Below are 26,315 nucleotides of genomic sequence, written 5' to 3' on the forward strand. Positions count from 1 at the left end.
GGCCAGGTGGCATTCACACTGACTGGGAGAAATTAGTCCATGACAACATGGAAATTCCCCTACTCTTTTTAATAAGTGACATGGGATCTTTTATCTCCAACATACTACAACCAACTCAGATAGATGGGACCTTGGTGTTATAATCCAACAGTACACTAAGAGTGTAGTACCCAATGTATTCCATATTTCTATCCCTTTTTTTCTATCTCTCAGTTTCCTTCATATGTTGTATCATTAGTTTGTACTGCGCTTAGCCACATGTCCATAATGTAGAGAATTTGCTTTCTGTAAAATAACCAGTGAGCCTCTGTGTCTATTTTACAGTCTGAAGTGCTCTGCCAGTGGGCTCAACTACTTGTGAAAAAATACATTGAAAATTATATTAATTTCTGTTGAAAATCACACAGTTTTTAAAACCATGTAAACATGTAAACTATCCTGGCCAGGATAAGTTGGTAAATGTATAGTCTGTGGATTTTTATGATTTTATTTTTGCTATATTAAAGGAATACAAAGTAAATCAGGAATCACAGTGATGTATGTAAGAAAAATGTGTTCTCTCTTATTTGGTACAACTCAAAGTAGGATCTACTGCATTCTTTAACATAATTTGAAACTACCTTTTTGGACACAAATTTGCTGGTTACTATTACAACATATTTATTAAATTATTAGCTTTAACAATACACTCACCTTCTGTCCAGATGGACCCATTGGTCCTCTCTCCCCCTGCAAAACAAATGACTCAGTAAGTCTTCTAAACAATATAAATATACACATTTAACTTATGTTCTGGAGCTGATTTTGACTTTGTATAAAGTTATGTGTAATTTCATTCAGTATTTCACTTTATTCAGTAGGTCACAGCATACATATAAACTTAAGGTGCACTTTAAGTTGACTTTTAATATTTTTTAAGACATGCATTGTATGTCATATCCATAAGATACACATAAGAGGTAATACCATTCCTTGTTGTGTGTGTGTGTGTGTGTGTGTGTGTGTGTGTGTGTGTGTGTGTGTGTGTATGTATGTGTGTGCTCCACACTATTCTACACGTGTGCTACCCTGATCCTACACAAACCCAACCTTTCCCAGCAGTAGAACTAATCAAGATACAGACACAGACACACACACACACACACACACACACACACACACACACACACACACACACACACACACACACACACACACACACACAGACACAAACACACACACACATACACACACACACACACACACACACACACACACACACACACACACACACACACACACACACACACACACACACACACACACACACACACACACACAGACACACACACACACACACACACACACACAAATACAAATACACACACACACACACACACACACACACACACACACACACACACTCTCTCTTTCTCTCTCTGTTACCTTTTGTTATTCCCATAGAACAAAATTATTAGACTCTGGGTTAGGGCTTAATATATAGTTTTTGGAAAGGGTTGGATTCTAGAAGTATCGTAGAAGCAGCAAGGTCTAGGACAGGCTTTGCAAATTCACCATTCTCCAGGGGCTCCTGGACCCTTTCCCTTCCACCTCCCAGTTGTTCTAATTTATTATAATCTACCCCAAATATCTTAGGCTACTGCAATGGTGATCAATATGAAGAATGTAGCAAAGTTGTGTAAGTAAACTTACCGTAGCAGTAGATATTCATATTATCACTACTACAGTAGCTATTCCCTCCCAATAGCCCCTTTGTGGTTTAGAGTGTATTTTTATACCAGGGTGACAATATGTATTTTCTTTTCCTATCAATGTCCTCTCAGGACTTAGCCTCCCTTTCTCAACTGGCATAAACTTGGCACCCAAATTGGTCTTTTCAGTCAGCTCAAGCTAACTAATGATTTTGGCACATGGAAGGCACCCTGAAGCTTTGGAAGCTGTCCAGCTGTTATATCATATGTAGGATATAAGCCATATAACTTAGGATACTACAGCAGTGATCATTTTAACATCTACTGTTATGATAAGTTTACTTACACAAGTATACTTTCTTGTTTCCACTGTCTGCAAGAAGGAAATTGGTATGGAGACTTTGGGGTGTTGGTAGTCTCCATCACTACCTTAGCTACTGATGGGTAACTCTGCTGAGGCCAGTACTGATTCCTCAAACTGCTCATCTTTTGGTTCTGGTCCATCTGGTGCAGCTGCTTGGGAAGCCACTAAGGACAGGGACATTAGCATGTCATCTGCAGTTGTAGGGTTACCTTACCAGACAAGAGAGAACCACTATTGTTTGACTCATGGATGAGGGGGCGGGGTGGTAAGTGGGTGAAGGTTTACTGTTTGGCCTGGGTAAGGTGCCTGTTTCCCAGGCTAGTGCTCCTGTCATGAGTCCTGTCCATTTCCAGGGAATCTCCTGGAATTTCAAAAGCTTAAACTCAAAAATGCCTTTTCTCCTTTTATCTTTAACTATGGATGGGGGGATTTGCTAAGGGCTTGCTCTCTGCTTTTAATAGATTAAGTCGTGGTTCCTCACTACATACAAACAGGAAAGAGCATTTCCTTCTTGGTTTGACACTGACTTCCTGTCAGATAAGCAGGGAGGGGAGGGAAGAGTGTAACGGTATACCTTCAATTAATTATCCTGAAGCTGAAGAGTCTGATTCTGAGAAAAGTGTTTCTTCATCTTTCCCTCTACATGAGTTACCTTTTTCTGATACTATTATCAAAATGATAGATTTATTTCAGTGGGAACAAACTGAAACCCTCATGTTCCAGCAGAAGTATTAGGAATTGTTACATCTGGAATTTCCAAAACCTGCAGATGTTCCTCCTGTGCTGTCTGCCTTGGGGGATGTTTTCTTTACAACTTGAAGTATGCCTAACAGTAGGTCCCCTGCCCTCAAAAAGGATGACAGGTTATACAAAGTATGACAGACACAAGAAATTCTTTTCCTTTTTTTTTAAACAAGAAACATCTTTTAACATAGGCAATCGTACATTTATGTAAATGAAAACAAATCATATTGACATATTTTTAGTTGCAAATATTATACATCATTTATAATCTATCCAGTCATTGTCAGTCAGTCATTACATAACTCATTAAGATCCTGCCTTCTTTTAAACCTCATTACTCCTCCAAAATGTTATTCTGCATGTATTGTTCCCACAGTTCCTACTCTTTTCTATGTAATTTGTTCCTACACTTTTCTTCTTCTTTCGGCTAAAGATCCCATTTCCAGTTGTTTTATCTCTGTTACTATACACTTCTAGTACAGTTGATTTAGACTTCGATATCCATTTTCTAGTAATTGCTTTTTTGGCAGCCATCATAATTAGACACAGCAAGACCTTACTATGCCTAGGCAATTCTGACTCTGTATCATAGCTCAAGAAATCATTTCCGTAGTTATACCAGTTTGCTCACCCAGTATTTCTGATAAGGGTAGTCTGCAGCAATTTTTAAAATCTGCCAACTTATTACACTCCAAGAAAAATATGTTCCCAATTACCTCTTTCACACCTCCAACATCTGCTATCTTTGAGGAAAAATCCTTTGGAGTCTACGTGGAGTATAAAAATAGCTACATAAACACTTCCAAGCAAATAACCAAAATCTTCTAGACTTTGTTGTATATTTGGCCGACATACATATATTCCTCTCATTCTTTCTTTGTGAATTGCTTAACCAAACTCCCTTCCCAGTCCTTTCTAACCTCCTCACTGCACCACTGTGCCTCCAGGGAAAGCAAAGTTGATTCTTATAGCTGACCTGTAATAGTTTGCATACTGTACTAATTATTTCTTTTTTAAAAGCAGCTTCTATTCTACATTCTACTAAAAACTCCGCCAGTGCTGGTCTTTCACTCAGGATCCCCCTATTTCTTTCTCTTTGCCTATACTCTGATACCAGTCCTTGATAGGGAAGGCAACTATAGCCTGCAATGCAAATAAATTCCTGGCTTTTCCCATTCTGTTACCTTTCTTTCTCTAATTAGTTGCTCCCAATATCTTGGTTCCTTTGCCAGTTTTCTCCAAAAAATTCCAGTCCCCTCTTTCCTATTGTCTGTATCTCTAACTGCAGTCATCCCTATGGCTAGAATTTCCATTCTCCAGTCCTGTGCTGGCTTAGATATAGAATATTTTCTGTTACTTTACGAATATAATATTATGCATGGCTACTGTGATTCTCCTTAAGGATCTACATCCAAATTTCCAGTCTCTCCTTGTTTCATGAGCTTCCACCTGTTGCGTCATTATCCATTTCCAGTTTGAATTAACAGCTGTCTGCTTGTGCTATGTATAGGGGCCTTAATGACGTAGCTCTTAAATACCCCTTCAAATCAGGTAATCCCAAACCACCTTGTTCTATTGGAAGAATCAGCTTATCTTACCTGACTCTTACTGTCTTCCCCTTCCAGATAATATCTTTCAGCTCTTTATTAATTATTGCTATTCACTTCTCCTCTTGTTGATAAAAATATGCCTGACCTGTGTATAAAATTAAAGACAATAAAACATTTAACTGCTTGCATCATGCTATCTATATCTGTAAAACAGAGATTCCAATTTGTCACTTTTTAAATTATACTTTGTTTAGTCTCTTCCCACATATCTTTAGCTGCCACAATAGACTCCTTTTTAATCCATACTATTAAGTACTTCATTTTATCATGTCCCCATAAATATGGATATTATTGAATGAATTTGTGTATGGGTACATAGTTTACAGCTATTACCTTTGTTTTAGCTTCATCAATTTTGTGTCCCTAAAAGACTTGAAACTGTCAAAATGTTCCACAAGATGAGATGTCTTTTGCCAGTTTTATCAGGTATAAAATCATACCATCTTCAAATAAAGCCAGCTTTTTTTGACTACCATACCAATTATTTCCTTGAATTTTGTATTCCCTTATTTCTTTGCTAATAGTTCTGCTTATAATACAAATACCAAAGGAGAAAGAAGATGCCTAGATCCTTTGTTCAAAATAAATTATCAGAGATAAACACACCCAATTTAATTTTCATATTCGATCCATCAGATATTCCCATAATCAGCCTTAATAATTTTTATTTTATTATTTATTTATTTAACATTTGTTGACCATGAATGTCTGACTAGGACAGGGCCTATTTTCAGCAGAGACCCATGGAGAAACAGTCCAGATTCATGTCTTTGGAATGTGGGAGGAAACCGAAGAACCTGGAGGAAACCCATGCAAATGCAGGGAGGACATGCAGACTACAAACAGAAGGCATCTCAGCCAAGAATTGAACCGGAGAACCTCTTGCTGTGAGGTGACAATATTAACCACTGCACCACTGTGCCTCCAGGGAAAGCAAATTCCTCTATTGCCCTGCTCATAAAATTTTAGCCTACTCTGTTGAATGCTTTCTCTGCACCAATACCCACTGACAGTAGTGGTATTTTCTTACGTTCTGCTTCCCTCTCATCGTTGTTAATGTTATCAAATGTTTGCCTCCCCTCCACAAAGTCACACTTATCCATATCTACCAGTTTTGGCATCACCTTTGCCATTATTTTAATTATAGACATAAACACTTTATAATCATGGTTTAGAATTGATATTGGTCTATATGAAACTGGATCTGATGGGTCTTTATCCTTTTTAGATATTACAGCCACCACTGCTTTCTTCCAGGATGTGGTGCTTCTTCTCCTCTACTTAAAATACTGTTAAACAAAACCTTCCAGACCTTTATCAGTTTTCTTCCTCCTAGCTTCCAAACTTCCACAGGAACGCCATCTATTTCTGGGGACTTTCCTACAGAGTGGTTATACATCACCATTTTTATCTAACCTCCTCCTATCCTACTATTAGTAATTGAGCCTCATCTACCTGTAACCTTGACATATTTAATTCTTCCTTAAACATTCCCATTTGTACCATTTCTTGATTTCTACATTTCTCTGCTTTATAAAGATTTTTATACAATTTCCCAAATATTTCTAGTACCACTACAGGATCTCTTGTTATTCTCCTTATTATAGGCTCCTTAAGCATGGTTCATAGATTCACAGGTTGGTACTACGCTATCTGCCTGAAGGTATTCCTAAGCCTAGCCAGAATGTGTTGGCTTTCGCCGCCCCCTTAGATTAGTTCCCTGTGCCTCTGTCCAGCACAGCCACTGAAGTGATCCCCGAGGTAAACTTTCTGTTTCCCATCCACTCGTCAAGATTTCTTTTGAAGAGTGTTAGTGAGGAGTTCTGCCTAATGTAGACTGGGATCTTATTCCAAAGCATGGGAAATCTCTGGGACAGGAATCTATCCCTCCAGCACATCCTATTTATTGTTGTGGTGAGGTTTAGATCCCTAGAGCGTGTGGCTCGAGGGGATAAGGTTTTCTTTAAGTGGAGCATGTCCATCAATTCTGGGTTGGACATAGTCTTGTATGTCAGGCAGAGATCACCTCTGAGTAGGTGGTATGCAACCGAGTACAACTGGACTTTCTTCAGTCGAGCTGCATAGGGAATCTGTTTGAGGCCAGTGATCCTCTTGGTGAGGTACTTCTGTGGTCTTTCCAGCTGTTGCAGGTGTCTTGTAAGGTACATCCCAAATGAGGCGTTGTACTCTATGATGGGTCTGATGAGTGATGAGTAGAGGGGCACAATGACCACTTTTGATCTGGATGCGAACAATTTTGTGATTAGGTGGGCCATGTAGAAGGATTTTCTAACCACTTTGGCAATGTGATTATCAAAGGTGAGATTACTATCTACTTGGGGCCCCAGATCCCTTATTACGTCTTCCGTATTTAGGGGACTACCACTTATGTGGTAGTTTGTGGGTACTTTGTTTTTTCCAAAGGGGATGACTATGCACTTTTTGGCATTTAGCCTGAGGCCATGATTTTGACACCAGGTATCCATCTCAGTGAGACACTTTTGGAGGATGTCTGTGTCAGCCAGAGAGTCAATTATAGCCCCTAGTTTGCAGTCATCTGTGAACTTGGTCAGTCATAGTCCTCCTGTGCTTGCCTGTACCTCTGAGAAGTATACGCTGAACAGAAGGGGTCCTAGAACTGAGCCCTGGGGAGTGCCACTTGTAACCGGTTTAGAGTCGGACCTAGCTCTCACAACTCTCACCATGTGGGTTCTGTCCATGAGCCAGTTGGCAACCCATCTTGTGATGTAGGGGTTTATGTTCAGGCTGGTGAGCTTGTCTACAATACCAGAATGGGGAATGGTGTTGAAGGCCTTAGCAAGGTCTAGGTAGGCTGTGTGTACAACCTTTCCCTCGTCTATAGCCTTGGTAACTGTCTCAAAGATGGTCACCAGGTTTAGAAGGCATGATCTGCCCTTAACAAAGCCAAACTGGGTAGGGTCCAGTGTTTGGAGGTTCCCAATGTCTCTGTTAATGAGTTCCATGATGATGCGCTCCACAGCCTTGCAGACCAAGCTAGTTAGGCTTATAGGGCGATAGTTCCCGGGTCTGTTGTGGCTCCACCTTTGTGGAGTGGAATAACTGTTGCTGTGCGCCACTCTATGGGTATGTAGCCTGTGGAGAGGCTGAGTTTGAACAGTGTGTTTAGGTGAGGGGTTAGTTTGTCTTTGAGCTCTTGTAGGACGCAGCCTGGGACACTGTCTGGTCCCAATGATGCTGTGTTTTTGGCTTTGGAGAGTGTCTGTGATTGCAGGGACTCTACATTCTTCTGGTATGGTTATGGGCCCTTTTGGGGGTGAGAGGGGGGTGAGGTTTGCACTGAACCTGTCTGCCAGGATGTTGGTGATATCAGTCGGTTCAGTGTATTTTGTGCCATTCTGCACTAACTCCGAGCAGATCTGAGCATTGCCACTTAGATTCTTGACATAGCTAAAGAATGCCTTTTGGTTATCTTTGGAGTCCTTCGCAATTTTCCTTTCAAAGCTTGCCTTGGATGATTTTATGAAGGATCATAGTTTCTTGCTGATACTGATCAAGGATGTCTTCCCTTCTTGGGATTTTACTCTTTTCTGGACAAGTTTCCTCCTTCTATTGTATAGCTTGTTTATGGCAGGAGTCCATCAGACTGGTTTCCTTTTCTTGGAGGAGTGAGTCTTGGTTTTGCTTGGGATGGCATGATCCATGCATTCTTGTAGCTGCCCGTAGAATGCATTAGTAAAGGATTTTGCAGCTTGGACAGTGTTATCCTTCAGCATAGGGGCTTTGAAACTATCCACATTGGTCTTAAGTAATGTGAGGTTTGCTTTTGAAAAGTTTTTCACGGTGGTTTTCTTGTCCAGGGGTAGGGGAGGAATATGGATATCCAAAGTGATTTGTTTATGGTCAGATCTAATCAATGAGGGGTTGACCTCTGGTGTGGAACACCAGTCACCCATGTTGGTGATGACCAGGTCCAATATGTTGTCACCTCTGGTGGGAGTGTTGACCAGGTGAAACAGGGCATATGAGTTTATAAATTCTAGGAAAAGTTGGGCAAGGAAGTTAGTACTCGAGTAGTTCTCCCAGTTAATGTTTGGGTAATTGAAATCACCCAATATTAGGGTGTTTGGTAGGACCTTTATGTCTCCCAGTGTTTCCAGAAATGTAGAATGGGGGTCCTGGGACATGGTGGGTGATCTGTAGCAAGCTACAATTTGAATTGCAGCTTTGCCCATTGTCAATTGCACGTGGATTATCTCTGAAGCATCGTGCTGTGCCACTAACCTGGAGGTGTGGGTATCCTTGATGAATATGGATACACACCTGCTTTTCGTATTTTGATTTGGGTTCTGTGGCCAAAATTTATGGTATGAGTTGTAGCCTGGTAGTGCTGGCAACAACCCTTTCTACTTTCTGTTGTTTGACATGTTATGCTAAATGTTTTTGTGTTCTGGAGTTATTAACAAAACACTGCTGCTTAACAGAAGTCTTTCTAAACTCATGCAAATTATTTCGGTAATCGCTTATTTTCTGTTTAGCTTTTTGCAATTGCTCATTTTCTTCTTCTGTAAGATTTCCCCTATTCTGTAATACTTTAACCTTTGTCAGTCACTCTAAATAAAAAGAAATTATGTTCTTACCATAACATTCCATCTGTGTTGTCGAACTTCATCTATTCTTGACTCTTGGTTAGTCGGTTCCAATCCTCGGAACCGATTCGGCTGTTATACAGCTCACACCAGCCAAAAATCTCTCTAGCTAATACTCTACCCACAATGCCCCTCTCTATATTACCTCAGATCGAGATTGCAGCTAAAGGAAAGACAGAATCATAACCCAGCTTGAAGTAGCTATGTGAGGTGAAAACTAAAAGGTACCCAGGCCAAGTGTTCGATCCTCCAGAAATTTACAGGAGGGGGAATGAGGGTGGGATGCCAAGAAGAGATGAAGATCGATAACACAGATGGAATGTTATGGTAAGGACATAACTTCTTTATCTGATGTTGTCAATATTCATCTGTTCTTGACTCTTAGGACAGAGTCCCCAGCTACTTTAGATCCTGGGTGGTCCTATGGAATGATATTCCTGAGACCCATAGAATCAAAGGAAGCTCTTCCCCTGGAGCCCAGATCCAATTTATAATGAGTAATAAAGATATGCAGATTCATCCATGTTGCTGCTTTGCATATCTCATTCATGGAAGCCTTAGAATGAAAAGCCGCTGAAGTGGTCATTGATCTCATGGAATGCACTCTCACAGGCATAGGTAAGTTGAGACTTCTTTCAATATATATGAAAGTAATGCAGTCTTTTAGCCATTTTGACAGGGTAACTTTGGAGACTGATTTCCCTAAAGTTGAGCCAGAAAAAGATACAAACAACTGGTCTGATTTTCTAAATTCTTTAGTTCTACTGAGACAGAAATGTAACTGCCTGTGAACATCCAGCAAGTGTAAACAATATTCACCTTTGTCGGTAAAGTTAGGAAAGAAAACAGGCAAGTCACTGGTTTGATTAATGGTAAATTTTGAGAATACCTTTGGAAGAAAGGATGAATTGGTTCTGAATGAAACTCTATCCTTATGGAAAACTAAATAAGAGGGTATTGAGCATAATGCCTGAATCTCAGAGACTTGTCTCACAGAGGTAATAGCTATGAGATAAGGTGTTTTCCATGAAAGAAACTTTAAATTGCATGTAGCTGCAAGCTCAAAGTTGGGATGGACCAGGGACTAATGAACAATGGTAATATCACACGGGGGTACAGGGTCTTTAAACAGAGGTTTTAAACCCAAGCCTCCTTTTAGGAATACTTCACATAATGTATGAGAAATCAGTGGAACCTCCTCAAAACCATTAGTTAGAAATGGCAGCTAATTGGACCTTACTCGTGGAGGCTGAAGTTCCTTGATTAAAAAGAATGGCTAGAAATTCCAGAACCCTTTCTACAGGTGTGGAGAAAGGGTTAAGATTATTTTCGTATGCTTAAGTAGAAAATCTCTTCCACTTACTATGGTAGAGTTTCCTGGTGGATGGCCTATGGCAAGCCAGTAGAATTTTCTGCACTGAGGAAGGTAAATCTTTATGTCTGGCAACTAATGGAAGTGGAGGAACCAAGATGTGAGCTTGAGATATTGAAGGTTGGGATGCACCAGTCCCTGAGAGTGAGACAGCATGTCTAGAACTAGGTCCAGAACCCATGGACGGTGAACTAGGTGAGACCATAGGAAGGGAAAACAAATCCGTCAAGCCAATAGGGTGCAATGAGGATCACTTTGCTTCTCAACCTCATTGCTTTCTTTAGAAAGAGTGGAATTAGAGGGAAGGGGGGGAAGGCAAAGAGGAGACCAGGGGGACAGCTGAGGAGAAGAGTGTCTCACCTTGAGGGGGGGATTAGGGCACAGTTACTTCTGCAGTTGTTGTTTTGGGGTGAAGCAAATAGGTCACAGCAAGGCTGGCCCCAGGGATGGAAAGTTTTCCTCGGTATGCTGGGATTGAGAGACCACTCATGAGGCTGTAGAATGCACCTGCTCAGTTTATCTGCAATCATGTTGGAGCTCCCTGGGATGTGCATTGCTATCAGAAAGTGGTTGGAGGAGATTGCCCATTGCCACACTCTGAGGGCTTCTTGATAGAGGGGATAAGACTTGGTTCCCTGTTTTTGGTGATGTATCAGACCATGGACATGTTGTCTGATTGAATTGTAATGTTTCCTAGAGGGAGGGCAGTTTGAATGGCTTGCAAAGCTGCCTTGGACTGTTCTTCCCAGATAATGACCCCCCTACCCCATCTGGGAGGCATCTGTGGTCACTATGGCCTTAGGTTGAGGAGGGACAAAGGGGAGGCCTAAAAGGATCTCTTCTGAGTCCATCCAGCAGCACAGCTCTTTTTTGCAGTGACTAGTGATAAGAATGGGGTAGTTCACTGGATGGGTTAGAGTGGATCATTGTGATGCTAGAAGTCATTGCAGTAGTCACATGTGGAATTTCGCTAGCAGGACCAGAGTGATGGGCACTGTAATAGAACCAAATGCGTGAAGGACTAGTAGTGCCAGGACTTTGTTTCTGCAGAGAATAGCATGTAGTTGAGAATTTACTTTCTGTAACCTGTATTGAGGAAAAGAAGCTATACAAGACATGGTATTCAGATGAGCTCTTCAGAATTCTAGATTTTGAGTGGGGTTTAGCTGAGATTTTGATTGACTGACTTTGATGCCCAGCTGCACAAACAAGTGCAAAATGAATTCTGTTGCTTGAAGCAGTAGATGTCTGGTGGAAGTGGTGATGAGCCAGTCATCTAGCTATGGAAACACCCGGAATTCATGCAGTCTCAAGTGAGTTGGTACTGCTGCCATACATTTTGTGAACACCATGGGGGCTGTGGTGAGGCCAAAGGGCAGCACTCTGAATTGAAAATGACTGGCTCCCAGCTGAAAGCGGAGAAACCGTCTAGAGCATTTGTCCATCTTTATGTGGTAGTACACATCTTGAACGTCTATAGAGCACATGCAATCATTCTCTTCTAAAAAGGGAAGAATAGACTTAACAGTTACCATCTGGAATTTGGCTTGTTGAACAAAGTGGTTTAGTAGGCTGAGATCTAATAATGGTCTCCAGTCCCTTGTCTTTTTTGTCACTAAAAAGAATCTTGAGTAAAATCTGGATCCTATCTCGTCTGGTGGGACTTCCTGGATGGCTCTTGTCTAGCAGCTTTTGAATTTCTAAGTCTGCTTGGTCCCTCGTACTGGGTGGAACATTGGACAGTCTTGTTATAAATCTTGGATAAAGAATTAAGTGGATAGAGAAACATCTGGTAACAATTCTCTGCACTCAAGCATCTGTGGTTATTTATCACCAGGCTCCTGATTGCAGAGAAAATTGTCACCCGACTGCTTCCAGAGGCAAGCAATCGGGTCCCCTGTCAAGAGCACTGGTAGGACTGACCAGAGAAAGAATCTCTAGAACCTTGATTCTGAAGGCCACCTCTACCTCATGGTTGGCATCGTCTATTAGAGCTCCCCCCTCTGCCCCGAGGGGAACCTCCACCATGTGCGTCCTGGAAAGGACCTTGGGACTTCCTGAACCACATCTCTCCACTCCTCTGATTCCTAGAGTAGGATCACTGGTGAGTAGAAAAATGTATGCTCACTGCAGACATGGTCTTTCCATCTTTCTTGTACCTGGCTAGAGTTTCTTTGACTTTGGGGCCAAATAAGGTAGCACTGAAGAAGGAAGAAATGAATGACTCTGCAGACTCATACAGGGGCATACACGCATGCCGTCTATTTGCAATGTCTGAACCAGCTGACCTGATCACCCCTTTGGCTGCATGTGCAAAGAACTTCATGGACAAATTGAAACAGACTCCAGGTTAACTAACTGGCAGGCTACTTTTTCATGGACCTCATCAGATACAGCTCCTGCTAGGGTGTCTGATAGTTCCTTCATCAGATCCCTCTGGGGTCTAGTGAAATGTGCCATAAAGTTCAAGGACCTTAAGCCAAAGGTCGATCATGCATAAACCACTTTCCAAATCTGTCCATCACCCTAGACTCTTGGTTAGGAGGAAGGACAGAAGATGTTTATTTATTTATTTATTTGCAGTTTGATTATTTGCAGTTTGTTTGCCAGGATAGTCCACTGGGCCATGAAGAGCCCATTTTCAATGAAGTCCTGGGGAGAAAAGCTCCAGAATAGTACAGAAAATCAAAGTAAATACAGACAGTAAAAATACATAGTAATAATATACAGAATGCAAAATACATACATAATAGTACAGAAAATCAAAGTAAATACAGACAGTAAAATACATAATAGTAATACACAGAATGCAAAATACATACATAATAGTAGTACAACTGATACAGTACAAGATAAAAGTTAGAAGCAACATATTTTTTTTTTTTTTTTTTTTTACAGACCTATCCACCTTATCAGCTTGAATCTACAGGGCTATGGGGCATATCTTAACTGAATTCATCAACTATGATATCTAAAATTTCATTAGGCTAGGCCCTCAAAAGTTCAGTTTCATCTAAAGGAGATCCTGCCAATTAAATCTAATTCATATTTTTAGAAGGTTACACAGGGTGTTGACAGTGGTCATCTTGACCTAGCCAGTGTACTTGACGTCATACACTATACACACATTGTAAGTAAACCAAATGCTTTAAAATGTGCATCCTTATGTTGACTGATAGCAAAACTGAATAAAAGACAAAAAAATAAAAAAAAATGTGTGGCTGTTTTTCTCATCTGAAACTGTGAGGCTAGTTAGTAGTCTCCCCCAAGGCTCTATACTGGGACACTTTCTGTTCTGCATTTACTTTTCTGAGCTCCAAACTAAAAATCAGGACATCTAATTAACAAGCTTCTAAATGACTGCAAACAAGGTGGGTTTGTTAAAACCCCTGCTGACTCTTGTACCCTTCAGAAAAAACATAAAATAGTTACTACCTGGTGTACTGAAAATGAAGTTTGTTATTTAGCAAACAACCTCTACCCTCAGTATATAGTACAGACAATACTTCACTACTCAATGAAAATTTAGTCAGGGACCTGGGTTGACAGCTCCCTCTCATTTGATCATTATGCGGCAACTGCAGTTAGAAAAATCATTGTGTTTAGCACAGATAATACCCAAAGATATTTCATCCAGATCTTAAGATGTTTTTGTTCCCTTATATTCAGCACCAATTAGACCAATTCAACAGTACAGTGCCCCCTTCAGTATGTACCTAATTTGACATATTAATTAAATAGAGAGTCCAAGAGGTTCCTACCTTAGAAGATTTCAGGCTTAAGGACAATGAGTTACCAAGAAAGGTTAAAACCCGTAGTATCTTACAGACTCGAGGTGCAACTTTTGCCTCATCCACCATGTTTGTTAGATCTTGTTGCCCTTGATTTCTTTTAGCTTAGCAAGTTCAATAGCTTAGTAAACACCATAACCAGGGATAATGCTCATCAGCTGATAAACAGAACACAATGAAGAGAAAGCTTCATTATGCAGCACCTTCATTATGCACCCCCCCCAAAAGGAGAGATATCTATACCAGAGGTTTGTAGCCCCCCAAACATCTCTAACGCCCAGGTGAGAACTGCTCTCTCCAAGGCGAAAAACACAGCATCCATGGGACCGGATGGTGTCCCCGGCTGTGTGCTCCACGAACTCAATGAGGAATTAAACCCGCAGTTAGGACAGCTGTTTAATCTTAGCCTCACCTCAGGATACGTACCCAAGGAGTGGCGCACGGCAACTGTGGTCCCACTTCACAAAGGCGGTGCCTCCACCGACCCTGGAAATTACCGTCCCATCAGCTTGACAAGCCTGATCTGCAAAGCCATGGAGAGGATCATAATGGAACTCATAAATAAAGACATAGGGAACTTGCAGACTTTGGATCCAACCCAGTTTGGCTTTGTCAAAGTCAGATCATGCCTTTTAAACTTGGTTGACTTTTTCGAAACAGTCACCAAGGCCATTGATGAGGGAAAGGCAGTCCATACAGCCTACCTCGACCTGGCAAAGGCTTTCGACACAATATCCCACTCAGGTATCATTGAAAAACTCATCAACTTAAATGTAAACCCATACATCACAAGATGGGTTGCAAACTGGCTAAGTGACAGAACCCACAGGGTCAGAGTTGCTGGCGCCATGTCAGACTCAAAGCCTGTCACAAGTGGTGTCCCACAGGGCTCAGTCCTGGGCCCACTCTTGTTCGGCATCTACTTTTCTGAAGTACAAGCAAACACAGGAGGGTTATGGCTGACAAAGTTTGCAGATGACTGCAAACTGGGCGCCATAGTCGAGAACATGTCTGACACACATATCCTTCAGAAGGGTCTCACAGAAACAGATAACTGGTACCAGAGCCATGGCCTAAAGTTAAATGCCAAGAAATGCATAGTCATACCCTTCTGGAAAAACAAGGTTACCCCTAGCTACCATATAGGTGGCAATCCACTGAGCACAGAAGAAGTTATCAGGGATCTGGGGACCCAGGTTGACAGTAACCTTTCGTTTGACACTCACGTTGTTAAAGTAGTTAGGAAGACCTTCTAGATTCACATCTAGATCAAGGGAGGTCATCACCCCCCTGTACTCGTCACTCCTCAGACCAATGATTGAGTACAATGCCCCATTCGGAATGTATCTGACCCGACACCTGCAGCAGCTGGAAAGGCCCCAAAAGTTCCTCACCAAAAGGATAAAGGGTCTCAAAAATATGTCTTATGCTGCCCGACTGAAAGAACTCCAGCTCTATTCAGTTGCTTACCGCTTGCTCAGAGGTGACCTGTGCCTGACATACAAGGCCATGTCAAACCCAGATTTGATGAACATGCTTCACCTCAAAAAATCTAGATCCCTCAGAACTACAAGGGCGGGAGACTTAAACCTTGACACGGTTATTAATAGGACGTGCTGGAGGGACAGATTCATCACCCAGAGACTCCCTATGCTGTGGAACAAAATCCCGATACATGTGAGGCAGAGCACCTCGCTGGCCTTGTTCAAGAGAAATCTTGACCAATGGATGGGAGATCGCAGATATACCCCAGGGATTACCTCAGTGTCACTGCTTGACAGAGGCACAGCAAAATAATGGGCATAGTTTCCTTCAAACTAAGGGGTGGCGAAAGCCACAAAACTCTGGGCTAGGCTTATAAATGCCCGTGGGCAGATAGCCTAGTATGAACCTATGAACCTATGAACCTATGGACTAAGCTGCCCTGCAGGTTAAGCAGTGGGGTACATTAACATCCTTCAAACAGAATCTGGATGATTGCCTGGGTGCCTCCAATTTACCGTGCGACTAACTAGCCTAGCCTTCTTTGAGAAATAGGGTACAGTCTGTTGGTAAGGTAGAGACAGTTGGGAGACTGAATTGCTTTAAAATGCCTATGAATTAATTTCCAAAGGAAAATCACCTAGAGTCAAAGAAGTCATAATTCCTCACTCTTCATCTCTTATTAGGCCTGTCATTGAATGCAATGTTCCCTTTCACAAACAACTATCCAAATACCTCTCCCAACTTGAAAACCCCAACATATTCTAAACTAAGAAAACCACAGGATTAAGCTGCTGAAGCTGCCCACACAGACTGAAGATGTTCTCCTTTTCCATTTCACACGTTCCTGCTTGGTGACATTTTCTTTACCTTCTTTACCATGAAAGGCCCTGTCCTACAAGATCCATTTCACTTCCTCAAAACTGGTTGTACCATGAATGCTCAGAAAGGCCTCAGTATTCACTGTCACATGAGAAGGACCAGCTGGCATAACAGACATATCTAACTGAACGCATACCTTACCTTAGCTTCTGAATATCAAGCAAAGTAACACATTAGCTATATCTAAATCTAATCCTGCCATTTAAATGGGTAATCATACCATACCCCTGAATGACACCATTAAAACACTATTTTAATTGTTACTTTGATCAATGGTCCCTTTGACAGCATGCCAAGTAAATACCTAAGAATCTGTAATGTTGTGCATATGTGCACTGACATGAAGACATTAATGAGGCAAATGCATTCCAGCTAATTTCTGAAGTGCCGTGCACACTTCTGCATTAGCAGTATGCCATCTCCTCAGCATGGTGCAGAGTTCTATTTATGTGTGTAGTGCCCCCCCCCCCCCATATGCACACAGACGGACTCATTTAGTGGTGTTTGTGGTTGCATCTACATGGTATGTTCCATAAACATATGCAGCATCAAAGCTTAAACCTCCAAACAGAGGAATTTCAGCCATGGATGTTGTCCACTGCAGAAAATGCAGTGTGAAAACCATATATTGTATGTCATGCATAGATGCCCACTAACATTCTATGGACTATAACTGTGATTCTCAGAAAAGCAGTACTGAGAGTGTGGGGTGCATAGTACTGGGGTGGGCATCAAAGCCCTCTGCAAAAAAGACGCTATGTACTCATCATAACATTCCATGTTTGTAGTCCATCTCGCCCTTCATTCTTACATATGGGTTCGGAGCCAATCCTCGGCTCTGACCCGGCCCCTGTGCAAGCCCATAGTCTTCCAGTTGGCGTCTTTCTCCTTGGAGGCTGACAAAAATGTATTAGTTCTCCTGGGGACTGGCTTCATGGCATCAGGAGTCTCCCACACCTTTCAACTAACAAGCTCTAAAAGTTCGTCAAAGGGTGGAGACACCCAAGAGGCTGAAGGATGTGACCTGAAAGCCTTCAGGTGCACCGACTCCTCATCAGAAGGGGTAACAGTGGGCCAGTCGCACCTCTGCTTAAGGTTCTCTAAGACGTCCACAAAGGAGACATCATCAGAAGACAACTTGGGGGACCCTTCTGACTCCTCGAGGTCAGTGTCGGAGGTAAGAGACTCATCCTGGGAGTCTACATGTTTCCTCTTGCATGTCCTCTTCTGAGGGAGCTCCTCAGAAGGGTATTCCGGGCAGGTCTCGGAAGAGTGGGGGCCACCAGCCAGGGGATCCTGTGGCTGTTGGTCTCTGCTGTTCAGAGAGGGAGTAGGTGCTGAGACGGAAGTCGGTGCCTGATGGGGAAGAGTGTCGGTACACCTGGGTGGAGCTGATGGTGGACAGCACACTCCTCATCATCTCAAAGGCAGACCTCTCCAGCTCCGAAAACTTCCTCGGCTCTGAGGAGACAGAGAATGCCATCGGCTCCAAGATAAATGTAGATATAGATGGTTACTCCGCTACTTCCTTTTTGGTGGCTGTCTGTACTACCATGGCATCTACTGCAAACCCTTTTGCCCAGTGTTGGTGGTCTTCAGGAGCAGAAAATATCTTATCTGGTTTCTGGAAATCAGCTGTATAGAGTCAGGAGCATTCCAAGCCCACTGATCAATCAGCTTAATGAGATCGTCAGCAGGAGGGGGTCACCCAGGAAGTAGATGGGCAATCACCAAAGGCTTGCAAGTACAGAGACTTCTTGGGAGTAGGGTCTTTGGACTTTCAGTTAACCCTCTGTTTAAGGATCTCAAGAATGTCTCCAAAGGAGACGTCTTCTGGAGGTGACCAGGGGAACCCTACCCATCATTGAAATCAGTGTCCTCAGTGACGGACTTTTCAGGAGAGTCCAGGTGTTTCCTCTTACATGCTTTCTTCCGAAGAGGCTCTTCAGTGGGGATGTCTGAGGAGGACTCAGGAGAAGGGTGATCCTTTGCTGGTATCTCTTGCAGCCTTGCAGCTTGCTGTCTGGGATTGGAAGTTGGTGGAAGTTCTGGGTAAGAAAGGGCCAGGGAATGAAACTCTGGCATAGCAGGAGCCACCTGACAGCCTGTGTTGATCAATGCTCTCTCCATAGCTTGGAAGGCAGGCCACCCCCCCAAAGAGGGATGGGAGCCCAAAACCAAGAAAGGCAAACTTGGAACTGGGGTCCCACCTCACCCTAAGAGACCCACCTCCAAAGCAGCAGCTGAGGAAGGACCCCAGCCAGCAGAGTCCCAACAGTAAGGACAACTCCAAATAAAACATAGGAGCCAACTCAAAGCCCCTGGGCCCGATGGTGGAGCCACGATCTCAGGAATCCATTGTTTTGAAGGAACCAAAGAAGTCAGAGCTGAGTCCAGAACTTAAGACAAAGTGGATGTCAGTGCTGGAGCAATTGTAGCCTGAGTGGTCAGAGTGGGGAGCTCTTCGGCCTCCGAGGAGGTCAGAGGAAGAAGAATTGGTGGAGTTCTGGGAGAAAACATCCCTGCTCCAGGTGGGAAAGGCAGAATGAACCCAGGCCACTAGGAGATGATCCACCAATCTCACTACATCTACTTCAGTGGGACTCCTGGAGGAGTGAACAGATAATCTAGAAGGGGATTCTTGCCTTTCTATAAATGGACTAAGAAAATTACCATAGAAGGGATCAATGGAAGAGGAATACTTTGTCCTGGGTGTATACAGCGAATCACTTTTCATCACGAAGGGGAGGGTAAGACCTGCTGTGGTGCAGTAGGAGATGCTGGCACCAACCGGGAAACTAAAGAAGCCAGTGCTAATGCCAGTGCTGAAGACACTGAAGTGGCTGGTGCTGCAGTTGAAGAAGTCCATTCTGAGAGTTTTGGAACCTTAACTCTTGATACCGAGAAGGAATGAATGAAAGAGGTCTTGTGTTTTTTTGATATCGGTACAGATGGAGAAGTCAGTACCAAGTGACTAGTTTTGGAACTATGGGCCTTTGGAGACTTATCTGCCTTGGATAAAGCTTCTTCAAAGGGGGTCTTAAGAAGCCCTTTAAGAATAAGCTTATTGTGACATTCTACCAAGGCCTTAGTACTGAAGGCCTGGAAGGTGGAGCACTCCAAGTCCATGTGTGGAGCACCTAAACAATAGACGCAAGTACCTGTCAGAGTTAGGCATTTTTCACCTGCAGTCCTGGCATTGCTTAAACCCAGTCATGCCTTTGGACTTGTGTGTAATGTTGATGACTAAAAAAGGGAAGAAGGTCAATAGGCACAAAAACAGTCACACTCATATGCACACAAAAGACAGACAGAAAAATTCTACCAACAATGGTAGAAAAGAATTACCTAATGGTAGAGAGGAAGAGAGAAAGAAAAGGAACTACCAGTGATGGTAGGGGGGAGTATACCAATGGGAATGGAGAAAACTTACTCATTCTAAAAAAAGGTGGGTAGAGATGAGAAAAAAACTAGAGTTTTATTGAAAAAGGAGAAAGGAAAGTAGACAGACTAATACATTTTTTGATATTTACTTAGCTGTGAGAGGAGAGTTGGCTGACACATCTTGCTACAAGAGCGGAAAATGAGATCTAAGGTAATATAGAGAGGGCCATTGTGGGTAGAATATTAGGTTGACAGATTTTTGGCTGGAATGAGCTGTGTAACAGCCAAGCTGGTTCCGAGGATTGGAACTGACTACCAAGAGTCAAGAATAGATGAAGATTGACAACATCAGATTTCTTGTTACTTCTTAAGCATGTCTCTCTTTTATTTCCACTCTATTTTTAAACTCAGTTTTAATTTTATCCCACTCCCTAGCTATATTTTCAGAAGAAATTTCCACCGTCTCTAATAACCACTGAATAATTTCCCTACCCATTCCTTAAATTCCTCTCTTTTCAACAGACAGGTGGGGAAGCACCAGTGTCTGATTTTTATTTCACTACCCTGTATTTTTATTTTAGTTATTACTGGTGTGTGATCAAAATAGGTACTGGATGTGTATCAAAACTTTCAATTAAAAGCACATTTTCCTATGAAATATTAAGTTCTGTCTAGACTAGCCCGGTTTTTATATCTTATCTTGGGGAATAATATGTAAATTCACTGTGGACTCCTGCTACTAAGTTCACATCTCCCATGCCAAATATTTTCATAAACTTCTTCAAAAATCTACCCTCTTTGGTTATATTTTCTCTTCTGGGCCCACAGATGCATGATAACTGCTTCAAATCAAATTCCAATCCCTACCTATAAGTAATATTCCCTGCTGAATGATTGCTTCTCCCAGAATTTTCTTAAGCTCCATTATACAAGTTTTAGGTAGAATATAAATATATGCCAATGTAACCCTTCTCCCTTGCCAGTAGCCCCTTAGTACTACAAATCTAACATTATTATTTTTTATATCCTCTTCTATCACAACTGGAGCTTAACTTGCAATTAATATAAGTCCTCCCCTTTTCCTTTGCCCCAGATATTCCACTAAATAACCACAGTGAAAACCTTTCTTTATCAAATTCACATGCTCAGGTGTTCTCAAATATGTCTCATTTAGCATAGCTAATTGTACTCTACATTTTCAATATTTTTCCCTTCTCTTTATTTTTTGTATGTATTTGTGAAACCATTTACATTTAAAGACAATATTGAAAGTGCTGTCATTATGTTAAGATGTTATTATTCCCATCTGTTATCTGTAGCAGCTTTTTTTTAAATAACTAGCTCCAGTTTTTGTGTTACATACATACACTAATGTTTGGCAGGTTGATCTTTTATAAAGTTGTTTCTTTTCATATCCATTTGAACCTATGTCTCGTCTTACAAAACATTTTGTTATAATGAAAGCCCTCAAAGAAAAAAAAAAAACAAACACACCCCCAGAACACCCATAAAACCTATTAGCTTAATGCTAACACACAAAATAATGTACATCTTCAAATATTAAAGTTTAACCCTCCAAATAGGAACAATTGTCCCTGACTTGACTGCCACACTCTAAAAACCTGGATTAACCTATAAGCAAGGTTATCCATGCTAAGATGCATTGTACAGCTTATGCTTCTACTAAGTGCTGTCTGTTTTGTCTTATTTTTATTCCTCTCCCAAAATGGGAAACACTTGACTGCTTTCAGAAAACATTATCTCTTAGCCATTGAAAGAAAGAAGTATTCTGTTTTTTATTGCTGTTTATCAGATTGTCTCCATGGACATATGAGAAGCAGATAAATGGCTGCCTCTACAAGCAATCATTTAATTGCTAGAGGAAAACTTTTTATTTTTTATTTGGGCAGCCGCGGTGGTGCAGCAGTTAGCATTGCTGTCTCATAGTAAGAGGTTCTCTGGTTCGATCCTCGGCTGGGGTGCCTTCTCTGTGGAGTCTGCATGTCCCCCCTGTGGACGCGTGGGTTTCCTCCGGGTCTCCCATTTCCTCCCACATCCCAAAGACATGCTGTAGGTGGATTGGGCACTTTAAATTGGTCCTAGGCATGAGTATGTGTGTGTGTGCCTTTTGTGGAAGGTTGGGTGCCAGGCTGGCAACTCAACACTGTAAAATGCCACTGTCAATCATGAGCAGACAGGTGATCTGCTCTGGTGACCCCTGACTGGGAAAAGCCGAAAGAAGAAGAAGTGTTATTTTTCTATGTATTTGTTTCCCAATAAAATATGTTACTAGATCAAATGAAGGGACTTAATACAGTCATTCTCCTATGCAAGAATAAGAAAAAGTACATCAGTTGTTCTTGTATTATGCTATTTTGACTAGACTTTTCTTCTTATTCTTTTACATTGCACTACCTACATTTCTTAAAACTGAACAGGGAGAAAGAAAGAAGAAAGAACAAAAAAAAAACAGGAGCATCTGTTTACTTTAGTATCCCTATTACTCTTATAGGTTCATAGGTAGTTACAGGGCTATTGACCCAAAGGTTTTTATAAGCCTAGCCATGTGTACCCAATCTAATACAAGAGAAACCCAATATAAAAGATCTTGCCTAAACTCGAGATCTTAGTTAGCAATGACTGCTCATATCCAGAGGGGTCATAGGTGAAATCCCCGGCAGGAATTTACAATTTCCCATCCAGTCATCCAGGCCACACTTAAACAGGGCATAGACAGACTTTGTTTGATACAAACTGGTAGCCTATTCCAGATGAGTGGCAATCTCTGAGAGACATATCTGTCTCTCCAGTGGGTCCTATTTATGTTGAAGACCAGGTTAAGGTCCCTGAAGCAGGTGACCCTCATCCCATTTGACTTGCGGATTAGGTTTGGACATGAGATTGCTCTGTAGGCCAAGTACAAGTCTCCTCTAAGTAGTGTGTATTGTACTGATTACAATGACAGTGATTTCAGTCTATCAATGTATAATGTGCTGGAGACCCTGACGTTTCTTGGTTAGAAATTTCTAAGGTCTCTCAAGTTGCTGCAGGTGCCTGGTAAGGTACATACCAAAGGGAGCACTGCACTCAATTATTGGCCTGATGAGAGTCAAGTACAGGGGTGTTATAACCTCTTTCACTCTTGAGGCAATGTCTTTGCTAATGAGGTGTGTGACATAGACTGCCTTCATTACCACAGTAGACACATGTTGATCAAAGTTTAGGCTGCAGTCAACTTTTGTTCCCAGGTTTCTCACTACCAAGTTATTTAGGATATTATTGTTTATATTGATAGTCTGCAGGAATATTGTTTCTACTGAAGGGGATAATAATGCTTTTTTTTCATTGAGTTTGAGTCCATGGCTTTGGTATCAATCATTGGTTTGTGTAAGTCCTTTTTGAAGTATATTGACAGCATTTGGGGATTCATTGATCACACCCAATTTGCAGTCATCAGCAAATGTAGTCAGCCACAGCCCCTCTGTTTTGGCCTGAACTTCTGAGAAGTATCTTCCAAATAATAGGGGGCCCAGCACTGACCCACGTGGAACCCCACTGGTGACAGGTCTGCTGGATGAGGTAAAGTCCCCAACTTTGAATGAGTGTGATTGGTCAGTGAGCCAGTTAGCAACCCACCTGACAACATAAGGGTTGATATTCAACAGGGAGAGTTCATCAATGATGCCCGAATGTGGGATTGTGTCGAAGGTCTTGGCTAAGTCAAGGTATGCTGTATGCACAGATTTCACTTCTTCTATGGTTCTGGTGATGTTTGTGAAGAAGTCCACCAGTTTTAACAGACATGACCTGCATTTGAAAAAAGCAAACTGTGTCAGATCAAGGGCTGGAGATTACCTATATCCTTATTTATAAGGTCCATGATGATTCGTTCCATGACTTTACAGATAACGCTGGTTAAGCTTATGGCTCTGTAGTTCCCAGTGTCTGTTGCTGTTCCCACTTTATGAAGGGGGATGATGGTTACTGTTTTCCATTCAGCAGGAACAAACCCAGTACAGGCTGTTGTTGAAAACAGCCCCTAATGGAGTTGCTAATTCATGTTTTAGACCATTTAAAATGTAACCTGGGATGCCATCCAGTCCCATAGAGGCTGTGTTTTTTGTCTTGGAGAAAGTATTGACTTGCTCTTTGAAGATGCAAGGTGGGGGAAGATGTAGATGCAATGGTTTGTGGAATGTTTGGAGGGGACATTTTCATCAAACCTGTCAGCTAATAGTTTAGCTATTTTTGCAGGATCAGTGCATCTGATGCCATAGATGCCGCGGTGGTATGGCTGTAGTGTTGGTACCTCATAGCAAGAGGTTCTCCCGTTCGATTCTTGGCTTGGCTAGGGAGTGCCTTCTCTGTGGAGTCTGCATGTCCTCCCCGCGGTTGGGTACCGTTCAAAAGACGTGCGTGCGTAAATGGGCGTGCCTTCGTTGAAAGTTGGGCATCGAGCTGGCACCTCAGCGTTTCATAAAAATCTATTGCCAATCATTAGCGGACCGGAGTTCCACTGTGGTGACCCCTTACAGGGAAAAGCTGAAAGACAAAACAAGTGCATCTGATGCCATCCACAGCTAGTTCAGCACACATCTGGGTCCTACCTTTTAGGTCACAGATACAGATGAAGAATGCCTTATGGTTATCCTTAGCTATAGTTGCTAATTTTTTACAGAAGTTGCCCTTAGAGGATTTTAGAAGCTGTCTTATTTGCTTGGTCAAACAGAGGAGGGTGTTCTTCCAATGCTGGGACCTGTCTTTTTTATTCTTAGACAGCAACTTCTTCCTCTTGTTATATAACTTATTACTGCTAGATGTCCACCAGGGAGGCTTGTTTTTTTCTTGAGGATCTTGATTTGATCATATCAGGTACAGCTGTGTCAATACATTTGTGTAAGTGTTTGTAAAGGGCATCTGTATATACATTAGTATATTTGTCAATGCCATCTGTGGAAACAGGAGCTTGGAGATTATTTATACCATCCCTTAGGAAGGTATAATTAGCTTTGGTGAAATATTTTAGCTTGAATTCACCTAAGAGAGGTTCAGGTGTTACAGCTACCTCTATTGTGACTGATTTGTGATCAGATTTAACCAGTGAGGTTTCTATACTTGGAGTGGTGCAACGGTCACCCATATTGGTGAGGACCAGGTCGAGAATATTTGAGCCCCTTGTGGGGTTGCATACCATTTGTTCCAAGGCATTAGTGTTAACAAAGTCCAGGAACCTTTGTCTGAGCATATTGGCACTCATACAAGTTTCCTAGTCAATGTAGGGTTAGTTAAAATCTCCCATAACTAGATTGTTTGGTTATAATTTGACTGACTCAAATATGTCCAAATAAACAGCATGGGTATCTTGGTTCATTGAAAGCAGCCTATGGCTAACGATGACTTGAAGGGGGGAGTCTTACCCACGGTTTGTTGTATTTGAAGTAACTCCATGGAGTTTTCCTGTCTAACCAGTCTAAAGGTGTATTTATCTTGGATGAAGATAGATACTCCTCCTCCTTTGGTTCTCACAAATTCATTTTGTGGTCTGAAAGTGTGGAAGGCATTGTAGCCTTGCAAGGCTGTGGTACTCTCAGAGATCCTGAACCAAGTTTCTGTGACTGTGCAGATGCCAAAATTCTCCAGGGAGAGGAGTGTTTCCAGAGAGTTCAGTTTCTGATTTAAAACTCCCAGTGTTTAGCAGCATAATCTTTAATTTATTTGTGAGTGATATTTTCATGTTGGAAATTTTGTTTAAAACTGTGCCTAAAAAAGGCACTCTGGGAGAGGCAAGTGCCTTAGCCAGTAACCAAAAGCCTAGAGGTGACAGGTGAAGACCATCTTTGGCAAAGCAGCATGGTCCATCAGCCCTGTCATCTCAGACTGACAGGAAATGGATCCCCTTAGAATGACACCAGAAATCAAGCCAATTGTTGAAGTCAATCATTTTTTGTTTATATTGTAGTATCATCCTAGGTGAGGGTACAATGCTGCTCAAGGTTAGGGACATACATGCCTGGGAAACACATTCATACAGTTCAGTTATGTCTCTGTTCATATAGTCCAGTGAGATATATCGCAAGTCATTCACACCAATATGAACTATTATGGAGTCATAATGGTACTTGTTGAGAGACTTGAGTGCATGTACGATCTTGAACAATCCTGGCACCTGATAGACAGCTGACCGTAACCTTCTCCTTGTCCAGCCTGGTGAGTGGAACATCTGTGTGTCTCACAATAGAGTCACCCATGACTAAAAACATTGGTTTAGACGTGCTTTGCCTTAGAGGCTTATTTGGTGAGGTACTGGTGCTTGTGTTTTTATGTGCATTGAGTGCTGTAGGTGCTGTATTAGGTGTAGCATGTTTGT

The 26,315-nt window shown here is 41.9% G+C and overlaps 1 protein-coding gene across 3 annotated transcripts in view; it reads right to left on the bottom strand.

Annotated features, from left to right (window-relative positions):
• LOC122807296 (collagen alpha-1(VII) chain-like) overlaps positions 1 to 26,315 on the bottom strand; it is a gene marked incomplete at its 5' end in the record, with an annotated part of 1,562,855 nt that overhangs the window by 1,260,241 nt on the left and 276,299 nt on the right. For all 3 annotated transcript variants that reach the window (XM_044078425.1, XM_044078422.1, XM_044078423.1), the window contains 1 exon segment: positions 694 to 729. In XM_044078425.1, the coding sequence (XP_043934360.1) occupies positions 694 to 729 (36 nt within the window).

The sequence above is a fragment of the Protopterus annectens genome, chromosome 7.part0 (assembly GCF_019279795.1).
Source record: "Protopterus annectens isolate FY-2018-M chromosome 7.part0, PAN1.0, whole genome shotgun sequence".
In the NCBI taxonomy this organism is placed as follows: domain Eukaryota; kingdom Metazoa; phylum Chordata; order Ceratodontiformes; family Protopteridae; genus Protopterus; species Protopterus annectens.